Source organism: Cololabis saira, chromosome 1 (genome assembly GCF_033807715.1).
Source record: "Cololabis saira isolate AMF1-May2022 chromosome 1, fColSai1.1, whole genome shotgun sequence".
Taxonomy (NCBI): domain Eukaryota; kingdom Metazoa; phylum Chordata; class Actinopteri; order Beloniformes; family Belonidae; genus Cololabis; species Cololabis saira.
This window is the reverse complement of record NC_084587.1, coordinates 39,796,060-39,808,760: the sequence shown is the minus strand read 5'-3', so window position 1 is coordinate 39,808,760 and position 12,701 is coordinate 39,796,060. Positions and strand designations below refer to the sequence as shown.

The following is a 12,701-nucleotide window of genomic DNA, read 5'->3' as shown; positions in this document are numbered from 1 at the left end:
CTGTGTGGAGCGGGGGAACTTGGAGGCGAGAAGGCAGATACCATACTGATTTTTTGGACTATAAAAAACAAGTTTTCTTCACGATTTGATGGAGTAATGACGGCTATATCGGACATGAGGAAAGCGGTAACCAAATGTACACAGCAAATGTCAGGCAGAGCTACAATTATCAAATGCCGAAGATGAGGTTTCTAGCCTGCAAGCTATAGTGCACACACTGGAGTCGAAAAGAAATACGTTGGAGGATAAACTTATGTATTTGGAAACAAGGTCCTCCCGGAGGGACCAGAAGAACGGGATCCATGTTCCTTTTTGGAGAAGAGTTTCTGGATGTTATGCCGCCCCACATTGTTGTTATTGGATGGGCACATAGAGTCGGACCTGCAAGGCAACCCAAAGCCCCACCGAGGACACTAATAATGAAATTTTTCAGTTTCAAGGATGAGATGGCTGTTAATTGTGCTATGCAGTCCAAAAAAGATATCCAGTACAAAGACCAGCAAATCAAGTTTTACTCAGACTTATAGGGAATACACCATCTGAGAAAGCAGTTTGATGCGGTTCACCAGGAACTGAGAAACCTTGAGATACGACATGGAGTAATTCATCCAGAGAAACTATTGGTGGCACACTTTTTAATTTGCAAAAGCAGACTAGGAATTCATAAATAATATTCATAAAGATGCAGTTGTAAATTAAAGGTGCACATCAGGACAAAACAAATGCGGTTGTAATAAAATAACTTATGGTTATAATGCTCTTAGACGCACCAGGCTTGCTGGAGCTATTTATCCCAGTTAAGAGATTGATATATATATATAACCATGGAGTATAGGCCTAGTGAATAAGAATTTGTTACAGGATAAAACAAATTATGTACTTTTGTAGAACTGAGTGAAAAGACAGCTCTCAGAGCAGCAGCAGCTGTTCTGTTAATGAGAAGCAAAGATTGGTCTGACTGGTCCCCACTTACTGCTTTAGCCATAACAGGAGACAGACGATTTTTAGGTTGGGAGGGGTTCCCCACATATGTGGGCGGAGGGGAGATGTTTATGTTTATGTTTAGAGTGTACGGCTATTGTTCTAGAGTCCAAGTTTACAGTATGCTTTTCCTCTACTGTTGTTCCTTACTATCACATAGCACGTTCGTAGACATGTCTCAGAAAGTACAACTTAATTTTGTTTCTTGGAACTGCAGGGGTCTACAACAACTGAAAACAATCAGGCTGGTTATGAACAAGTTGAAGGAACTAAACTCCAAAATAGTGTTCCCACAGGATACTCACTTTTTGTAAGAAGGTGGCCAGGGGGTACTTACACAGCAGCTTTTTCATACACAGCTACTGTAGAAGAGTTATGACTCTTATTAATCAATCAGTCCCTTTTCAAGTAAAAAATATAATTAAGGACAAATGAGGTCGATATTTAATAAATAGAAAATTTATTAGAAAATTGGAATTTAGTAAATCTGTATGAACCTAATATTGATAATTCAAAATTTGGTAAAACCTTTTTCAGAGCTTTTTAGCTTAAAAGAAAAATCAATCATTTTATGAGCAAGAGGATAAATCTGGTAAACTTTTGGCATGGGATATCAAACAACTAGAGGATAAAACACCAATTACAAAATACGAGAGGCGATGGACCTTAGTCTTTGAAAATGACTGTCCACCAACATTCGCCATCCAACCTGACAGAACTGGAGAGGATCTGCAAGGAAGAATGGCAGATGATCCCCAAATCCAGTTGTGAAAAACTTGTTGCATCATTCCCAAGAAGACTCATGGCTGTACTCGTCCTGTACTCGTCAAGGTGGGGTGCTGAGTGTACATTAATGAGAAATAAAATTAACTTTTTTGATTTTACTAAATGGCTGCAATGAAACAAAAAGGGAAACATTTAAAGGGGCCTGAATACTTCCCGTAAACATATCTTGCTGGATAGTATATCCCCTTCATGATGCTATAATTGTTGGGATGCAAGGATGCAAATTTCCATTCTTCATTCACATTCACATTCTATATCAACACTTTAATTCTTACTGTTTTTTGGAGGATTACGTTTTATTCATTACCCTATCATTATGTACACCTTAAAAGTGGTGATTTATTAAGCTGGAGCCTAGGTTTCAAATCTCACGTGTTTTATCAATAGGACACCCTTTGAAGTCTTCATCACGACACTAATCTAGCTGAGATGAAGCAACTCATAGAGGCTAGTTCAGGCGGAAAAGGCAAGCAGCATTTTATGCCCGTTTTCACCCCCCTGCTTGGTTTGTTCCAATTACTCCTTCACACTTATTAGTCCATTTAAGGAGCAAGGGATACAAGAGAGCAATATATCTCCCCCACTACGCTTGCTGCCGCTCTTAGTCCACCTGCTCCTCAGCTCCATGTATAGATTCCAACTTTATGAAAGTGAGATTAACTTATGTTCATTACCCCTACCCCAATAACTCTATGTATGCTTTAAAAGTGGCAATTTATTAGATCAAAGGCTAGACGCCCAAAGTCGTGTTTCATCATTAGATATGCCTTTGAAGTCTTCATTACAGGACTTGTCTGACTGAAGTACAATTAATATCCAATTAGATACAGTCCAATTGAAACATTTAGACATCTCTATGAAATAATCATGGTAATTTTCTGCTCTAAAGTCACAGAACAGAATGGGCTTTTTCTCTGTATCAGTCACAGTGTTGAGATTTTAAGTTTTGCTGAGGTTATTTCTTTTTATCTTCTTTAGTTTTATTTTGTTGTTAGGAAACGTTTTTTGTTGTTAGGGTTCACTGGTGATCTTTTGCTTATGAAGTCCTGTTTTGTGTTTGTATCAGTTCCTGTGTTGGTAGACTTTACAGTCTAACAATGTGCCATGTGTAGCATAACATTTTCCTACTGAGCAGTGTTTCCGCTAGAAAAAATTGGCACCGGACAATGTGACCGGCAGGGTTTCAATTTACCGGACAAATGTTTGAAATTCCGGTCACATAGGCTATATGAATTTATTGAGGTTAAAAATAAATCATATGCAGTAGTACGATATCAATGCAAGTCATTTAATAGTATTTTTATTGAAAAACAGGGTATTTAAAATAAGATAAGTCCCGTCAATTGACTCGCGAGCGTAACTTCAAAAAATAAATAAATATTGCAGAAGCTTGCGCTTAACCTACGGCATAAGGTACGCGGCGACGCGTACTCTACGCCGTAGGCTCTGCGCCGGTGCGACGCGGAACCATAAATCAACGCACACGTGGATGTCGGCACAGCAGCTCCGCTTCCTCCCGGCTCCCGGCACCGAGGCTCGGCGTGTCCCTCCGCCGGGGCTCGGCGTGTCCCTCCGCGGTACTCCCGGGGACTCTAGTCCCGCAGCACCAGTGAGTATTTTCACCGGACATTTTGACCGGAGAGATTATAAAATACCGGACTTCAGCATATTTTACCGGTCAAAGTCCGGCAATTACCGGACAACGGAAACCCTGCTACTGAGGGCAATCTACTTTTCACAGAAGAAAATATTAGGGAAAAAACAAGACAAAAAAAATCTTGTGCATTCCATCAATCATCAGTTCATGTATAAAACCGCTACTTCTAATAAAATATATTTTCAACTTATATACTTTAAAAAAAAAGATATTTCATTTTGGAGTTCAAGCTTAATATGATCTCTGTCACGGTTTTGTCATGGTTTTTGTATTTACGTCCTGTTTTATTTTGAAATCCAATGTCCTTTTGTTTTAGTTATCTCTTGCTCCCAGCTGATCCGTACTGTTCTCCCCTCTGTGTGGTATTTCATGTTTTTGGTTTCGTCATGTTTAGGCTCTTGTCCTTTCGAAAAATTACCCTTAAAAACTGACCACTATGAGAGTTGAGTAGTTGGCAAACTAATCCCTCCATATATTGACGCTTTATTCAACACATATGATTAGTTGTGTTTGTCTTTCTATGTGTAGTCTAATAACCCTGTGGCAGTAAGGTTTCCAGCTTTAGTAAAGGTCCTTACTGACATCCTCTCCAATAAGGATAGTGGCAACATTTCAGTGTTGGTCTAATCGGATCTCAAATGGTCTCACTTGGTTGGGGTCCTGTCTCAAAGTACTACAAACTACAAACTACAAATCGGAGCAAACAAAAATAACATGTGGAGTTCCTCAAGGTTCAGTTTTGGGGCCTCTGTTGTTCAATGTCCCTATGTTCCCACTCACTCAAATCATGAAAACAAAATAGTTAACATAACTATGCAGTTGACATGATAGTGTTTGGAGCCAAGGACCAGAGATAAAAAAAATCAAGCAGTAAAGCCAGTAACCCATAGCCCAGTCAGAAACCTATGACTGGTTCTGGACTCAGACATGAATTTTAACAGCCACATTAAGACAGTAGTGAAGTCAGCCTATTATCCCCTAAAGAATATATTGATGATTAAAGGACTCATGTCTTAGCAGGACTCAGAAAAACTTGTCTATGCATTTATTTTTAGTAAACTGGACTACTGTAGCGCTGTTCTCACGGGTCTCCCTAAAACATCGATCTAACAGCTGCAGTTAGCTCAGAACGCTGCAGAGTCCTCACTAAGACCAATAGAGTGGACCATATAACTCCAGTTCTTAAATCTTTGCACTGGCTTCCTGTCCGTCACAGAATAGATTTTGAAATCCTGATGTTGGTTTATAAATGTCTGAATGGTCTAGAGACAAAATACATCTCTAATATCCTGCTCCAGTATGAACCTACCAGAACCCTCAGACCATCAGGATCACGTCTACTTTCTGTACCCAGAGTTACCACCACAATTCCATTTTATTTTTTTAATCTCTTTTGTTTCATTCAGTTTAACGTATGTCTGCCTGTCTATAATTTCTGCTTTTAAAATATTTTACTCTTTAATGCATTTTTAAAAATATTTTCATGTAAAGCACTTTAAATTGTCTTGTACATGAAATGTGCTATACAAGTAAACGTGCCTTGCTACATCTACAGCTTCAGAGAAAAACAAATTCACCCAAACCTTTAAACCAACCACCAAGCTTCTATCTCTCTCTCTGTACATCTCTGTGAGTGTCTCTCTGGGCTGTCGGCTAAGCCTCTTACCTATGGGATTATTGGCATTGCAAGGTATTATAGCAGTTCGTTTATCTGCATGAGGCATTATTAATGTGTTGGGGAATTAAACCATCTGTAACAGTGGCATAGGATGATGGGAACAGAAGTAAAAGACAAGAGGCTGGAGAGGTGTTGTGTGGGGGGATTTTGTGCATATTTGTGTGTTCATAGATGGATATCTGACAAAGTGATACAACTTTAATTTGTTGTAATGATGAGCTTTGTCGAGTAGAACAGACAGGAGAGAAATGAACAGTAGTCATGATCATTGACTGGGGAATTTTACAGATGAGGCATGCAAAGGTGTCATGCTGAGCATAAAACACACACAGACATGCAGGGAGGAACAGACTCTAATATGCTTTTCAAAAATGCATATTACTCTTCGTTACTCAGTGTTCTGTAAATGTAAAAAGCTAAACAAATGAGTGGAGAGACAAAACTGATCCAACTGTATTTACACACAGCACATGGGGTCACATATGTTGTGGCTCTTAACGGCAGCAAATATCCACACAGTTTGAGATTGCGAATTTTTACAGTGCTTTCTCAACAGTAAATATGTTTTTTTTAAATTAATGTTTCTTCTCTTCATCAAATCACAATTCACAACAAGCAGTATTCCGTAATTGTTCCATCCCTGTGCTTAATCTGCTTTATGTTAACTCTTTTTTAATCAATCTTTTCAGTTAGGCTTTACATTTCAACCATCACTGAGTTTACTGTATCATCATCTAATACAATTCCAAATCTAAATCTATTTTCAGCTAAATTTGTACAAAATTATTTCTCAAAGAAACGGGGAAAAAAACTGTTTACAATGCAAAATGCAAGAAAACAATGCATTATGCTAGCAAGTTTAAGTCGCAAAACACAGTCGCTCTGCAGGTGGCATGACTGATATGAAAGGAAAAAATTCTCAAAAAAAAAAAAAAAGCCAGAAAAAAACTGTTCACATAGGCGATATATTAGTAGGCTATACAGGATTGGTTTCCCTTTTCTGGATTTTTTTGTACTTTAACCAGGCAGGAAGTAATTAAAACACCAACACTAGTTCTCACAAATGCATTATTTGCCAAATGTAATTGTATGTAGAGTAACTGTAGATACAAACCCTCTACACACTGTTTGCTCTTAACTTGATACTTCAGTTATCCATTTGCCCTATTTAATATAATATGGGGGTGGAACTTGCCCCCCTCTCATCTCCTAAACAAGAGTCAATATAATTGACCCGTTTGTTAGTCATTCCACTGTGTTTTCTGTTTGCAAGTGGGTGTGCAGTATTTTTTATGTTGTGACATGTATTGAATAGCTAAACGGCTATTTTTTGGTGCCACAAACATTGAAAAGAAAAAGAAGTTAAAAAAATTTTACACCTGCTATGCTGTGAACAGATGGCATAAATACCATGTACTTGAAGTGTTTGAGATACTGTACATGGATACCCAATCTACAAACTATAGCATAAATAATCTATACTTTCAGGTTTGTTAGTTGGATCGGCTTAGTGAAGTAACATGACAGAGTTTTACATCAGGATAATGACTAAATGTTTTTCCATTGCAGGAAGAAGCATCATGTATACAAATTATACTTCAACATCAAAGTGTCTTGGGCTTTTGATGAGTCTCTTTCAAGTTTCAGGTGCATACTTCTTCCTTTAGATCTGAATATTTTCCCACCTCGCTCTCAGACTAACAACACTTGAAAAAAGAAAGTCTCGCTATGTGCAAAATCACAACTGAAGTTGGACAGACTCATGAAATGGCTTTACTTTGCTTCCCTTTTTAACACTTTTTTATAGAATTACACTCTGGTGATAAAATGACTGGACCACTTGAATTTTTAAATCACGGTGTACAGTATCCATCCCCCTTCCCTCTGAAGTCTAAGTATGGTATTTTTAAAGGAAAGAAAAAAACAACTCCAAGACAATTTACTTTCAGGGAGAACCAATTTAACTGCCAATTACCATTGCAAAAGTGTTTTGGTGTGAAACAAATACTAGAACTGACAGTGACCAGTGCACGAAGTGGTATAAGAACAAACAGCACTGTCAGCACTGCAATGTGAGAGAGTACAGAATTTGACATGCAGGAAAGTAAAGGAGGTGGTTTTACTACATAGTGAATGAAAGTCATTTATAAATGAGAATGTCAAACCTAAAATAATGATACCATTAAAAATGTCACAGCAGACAACAGTGCACTTTTGTATTACGCCTGTGTAATATAAAGCACAAGCCGGGTCTGCTATCAATGTGAAGAAACAAATTGCTCAAAGCACTACAAGCTGGCCAGTCATAGTAGGTCGTTACATCCCGGCATTGCCTGAAGAGTTTGGTACATGGCTGTAATGGAAGAAAAGTTGTACATTAATGCACAATGGCAATGACAGTTAGTCCAAATGTCTATAAATTAAATACAAATAATCTTTATTTGTCATAATACATCTTGCAAAACATACTGAATCCTCTGTTTTTAACCCATCACTACTTGGGCTAAAATGAGTGGGCTGTTAGGAGCAATTAGGGTTAAGGGCATTGGACATGGATTCTCCAGACCCAACACCACCTCTGTAACCACCAGACTAGCACTCCGTATGAAGATGGCTAAATACTGTCACCATTGCTGTAAGCATTAAGTTACCTTGGCAGTCACTTTATTGATCCAAATGATATTAACATTATATTGATCAGAAATTCTTAAGAAAACAAGACTTCATGCTAATACACGCAACCCCTTGTAGACCTATCAGAAACAGTATTTGAAGTCTGTGGTGTTGAGTGTGAAGGGAAAGGGAGAGAGGATAGTCCTTGGCAGGGCCCCAGCGTTGCTGACCAGTATGTCAGACACACTGTGTTTCAGGCACACATGTTGTGGTCTACCAGTTAAATATGCTAATCAGAGAATGTTTGGTAGACTGACTAAACTAAAGCCAAAATCTTCATTTGGAATACTCAAACTATACATGCTATTGACCAAAAAAAGGTTTCGAGCTGATAGAAAGGCAACAGTAAATCAAATAACCACTTGTTACAACCAAGGTATGGAGAAAGCATCTCTAAACGGACAACTCATCGAACTTTTAGACGGATGGGCTACAGCAGCAGAAGACCACACCGGGTGCCACTCCTCTCAACTAAGAACAGGAAACTGAGGCTACAATTCGGACGGGCTCACCAAAATTGAACAACAGAAGATTGGAAAAGCGTTGCCTGGTCTTTTGAGTCTCGATTTCTGCTGCAACATTCGGATGGTCGGATCAGAATATGGTGTCACCAACGTGAAATCATGGATCCATCCTGCCTTGTATCAAGAGTCCCGGCTGGTGGTGGTGGTGTAATTGTGTGAGGGATATTTTCCTGGCACACTTTGGATCCGTTAGTACCAATTGAGCATCGTGTCAACGTTATGACCACAGTGTACCCATGTTCTGATGGCTACTTCCAGCAGGATAACACCCCATGTCATAAAGCACAAATCATCTCAGACTGGTTTTTTGAACATGACAATGAGTTCACTGTAATCAAGTGGCATCCACAGTCACCACATCTCAGTCCAAGAGAGCACCTTTGGGATGTGGTGGAACGGGAGATTTGCATCATGGATGTGCAGCCGACCATCAGCAGCAACTGCGTGATGCTATCATGTCAATATGGACCAAATTCTCTGAAGAATGTTTCAAGGACCTTGTTGAATCTATGCATGAAGGATTAAGGCAGTTCTGAAGGCAAAAGATGGTCCAAGCCGGTACTAGCAAGGTGTACCTATTAAGTGGTTGATGAGTGTATATCATCTATACACCTGCTGTGCACAAGGAGATCAAACAGTAATTTGACTGCTGAAGAAGATTCAATTAATTTCATTTCTATTTTATTTATATAGTGTCTATTAAAATACAAGATGTCTCTGCGCTTTTCAGAGACTCACACACACCCGAGCAATTATTACAGAAACAATGACAGGTAAAACCTCCCTTAAACCAAACACTGGCAAGGAAAAACTCCCTTTTTTAAGAGGGAAGAAACCTTGAGCAGGACCTGGATCATAGGGGGGGGGGGGGCGGGGGTGGTTCTCTACCTGGCTGCCAGGTAAACAGATGTACACAGCAGACGATGAAGTGGTCAGAGGGTAGGACTACAGGTCAGGATGTCGACAGATATCCAACAGGGACATTTATACAGAAGGATGGAAGCGAGCACTGGGATGGTCAGAGGGTGGGGTTGCCGGTCAACATGCAAACTACAAGAACAATGGAACACAAGTATGCTTATGAGATACTTTTAATTAATAACCGTGGATTGGACATGGAAAGAAAAAGCTGACTACCAGATGTAAAGCTTAAAGCCTGATATTATACAAAGCTCTCTTAAGTCTGCTACTAAGGGCATGATTTTTATGCCTATCATGAGGACCACCTTCACAATCATCTATGGATATTTAGATCCATATATATATATATATATATATATATATATATATATATATATATATATATATATATATATATATATATATATATATATATATATATATATAAATATATAATGTGTACATATATATGTATGTGTGTATGTATGTATGTATGTGTGTATGTATGTATGTATGTATGTATGTATGTATGTATGTATGTATGTATGTATGTATGTATGTATGTATGTATGTATGTATGTATGTATGTATGTATGTATGTATGTATGTATGTATGTATGTATGTATGTATGTATGTATGTATACTGGATATTTCTCTTGCATGAAAAGAGAATTTCCAGATGTTCAAATAAGAGGAAATGGGAATAACAACCTGTAGTGTCTGGTGGAGGGGATAAAAAAATGTGAGCACACTGAGCAGCATTTCCCTCAAGAGAAACAACAGGAGACAAGCACTAATGACAGCTGTAGCTCCTGCCTGCTGAGCTGACACATCCAAAGCTATGTATAATGTTCCCATCCTGCACAAGTTATCACATATTATTCTGCTGTTGCCATAACTCTGACTGCTGGCTCATTCGATCCTGGATCAAAGTGCTTTCCACCTCTCCTTGACACATACGCCATCCTATAACATCACTTGGCCCTTATGCATCAATCTGAGGCTGAACAAGGCTGCTTCGCCAAGTCACACGAACACACACATACACACACACACAGTCCACGAGAAAGCAAAAAATGAAAATTTTCCGATCAAAAGAGTGAATGTGCATGCGGCAATGAGATGAGTCTGCTGAATCCAGGGGCTAAAGAACTGCGTAGAATGAGTCGACAGTTTGACAGACAGGCAGCAGATGAGCTGACTGGCTGGTTAACTGGCTGGCTTGACAGGGTGAGTACAAGGCCTTGAGGCAATAGATGAAAGCCCTTCTCCAAAACTTTGTTACCCACTATGTGTCTTTTGTAAAAGTTGCGTGTGTAAAATAATGACAACTTGGTAATAATACAGCAGTAAAAAGGTTATTACACGATTTATCCACAACTACTGTTATGTGATTGTTATGTTGTTTACGGACAATACAGCAATTCCAGAGAAAACATGCTAAATTCCACTCAACAGTATTACAAAACTCCCTAATGTCGCCTCTGAATGCAAGTATTGATCAATCTACCAAAATAAATTGCTGAGGAGCAAAGCCATCCCTACAAGAGGAAAACACATATACTGTATTATAAGTGGTATTATGTGAGATTACATAGGCAAAAGTAGGTAACCGACTCGAATGTAACCTGTCCTTAGCATGACTTTATACTGTGGAGATAGCGGCAGGTGGGATTCTGTGTGCCATCACTTGTACCAAGTGAATCATTGTCTGCAGAGGCTTCAAGTCGCTGGCTGTCATAGAGTGAAACAATGTCAAAGTCAAATCTACATTTTATGAAGTGACAGAAGTGTCGTTTACATCTGATTGTCTGTGTTAACTGTGTCCAACTTCTTTTAAGTCAGTTTCTACGTTTGAGAGAACAAGCAAACAGTTTCCTTTCCAGACAACGGTGTAAATTACATTTTGTATGAAAGCAATGAAAACCTGTCAGGTGTGTCAGATGTCTGTGTGCAGATCTATGGATTCCAAATAAATATACAGATTTCTGGGAAGCAATTGAAATATGTTTCAACTAGTAAAGCAGACATTAAATTATCAATTTCTGAATAGGCAGCCTTCTAATTCTGTAATTTTGTGTACAATTTCTAGTTCAATTTGACTTTATAACTACTTTGGGCTTCATGGTTTTTTACAGCCCAGATGACTGATCTTAGAGTATCCATTAATACAACTCTCATAAATTAGTTTATGCTCCAGTTTAGCTATGCTGAGAGTCCTGGTGAGCCAAGCAAATATTGCTGACTCCAAATACCGAATAGACCTTGACAGATACAGGCTACAACCCCAGACAGTGGCTCTACTGTTCAGGCATCTTCCCTTGCTGTTTCAAGAAGGATTTGCCCTTCCCTGCTACCATTCTGCCCTGGAGTCAAAGCTGAGTCCACATTTCACATTCACAGCTCTAGCCTTTTAACAAGAAGTCTGGATTGGAGAATGCTCATTCAAATGGCGCAATGTTGCTCGTACTCTTTGCAAGCACTGAGCCAAAAGGATGCCTGACTCCCAGCTCTGGAGGAGTAAAAGGGGGGCTCGCTTGGCATCTGTCTTTGCTTCAAACATCCTGTCATCTCCTTGCAATGGAGCCTCCACTCAACTGAAAATAATCAAACCTTCATTTAGAGGCCCCTGCCGAGACCTTGTCTACGAAAACATAAGCTGATGATGTTTGGACCTGCGTTCCAACCACACCATCCCCGGGCGAGACAGTATATTTTTTTATAAGGGGAAAAATAAGATGCCCAGACTGGCAGCGCGTCCGCGTTAAATCGACGCAGAGCCTACGCCGTACGGTGCGCGTAGGCTCTGCGTCGGTGTAACGCGGAACCATAAATGATTCTTCATCAGTCTTACCGGCTGCTGTATGTGTCGAGACGTCGGCCTCCCCGGAGCGGGAGGATGATGCTGGCCCGGCTGCCGCTGCCGCTGCTGCTGATGGACTCCGTGCTGGAAATAGTCGCTGCCAGCAGCTGCTTTGTTGTCCCTCTTTCCCCGCACGCTGCTAGAGCCTGCGTTTTGTCGCTCTTCGCCGGAGTCGAGGGTGCTGAAGTTCCACACGACCAGGGTCTGGACCAGCAGCACCGTCAGGGCTGCTATCAGGGCGGACCGGGACCGGCGGGCCAGCCTGCGAGCACACGAGCCGCCGACCATCTTCTCACCGGGGCTGCTGCTCGCAGCTGGAGGCGCGTCTGCAGCTCTGCGCAGCTCCCCGGGAGGAGAGAGTGGAAGTACAGGGAGGAGGAGGAGGTGGTGGTGGTGGTGGTGGTTGCGGAGGCGAGGAGGAGCGCTGAGGAACAGAAACACAGGGCCACCATGTGGTGGAACCTCGGCAAAAACGCATTTTTTTTACAGACACGCAGAGGTGGACAGAGTACTCGACCCCAGAGTACAAATACTACTGGTTAAAATTTACTCCGTTACAAGTAAAAGTAGCTCAGTCAAAATATTACTCGAGTAAGAGTAGGAAAGTTTTAAAGGTACTTAAGTATCCAAAAGTAAAT

The 12,701-nt window shown here is 40.2% G+C and overlaps 1 protein-coding gene across 1 annotated transcript in view; it reads right to left on the bottom strand.

The window, feature by feature from the left end:
• The window catches only part of xylt1 (xylosyltransferase I), a 106,195-nt gene extending 93,829 nt beyond the window's left edge, over positions 1–12,366 (bottom strand). The window contains exon 1 of the mRNA XM_061722843.1: positions 12,055–12,366. Coding sequence (XP_061578827.1) covers positions 12,055–12,351 — 297 coding nt within the window. The 5' untranslated portion in view covers positions 12,352–12,366. The remainder of the gene's footprint in view (positions 1–12,054) is intronic.
• Positions 12,367–12,701: the final 335 nt, after the last annotated feature.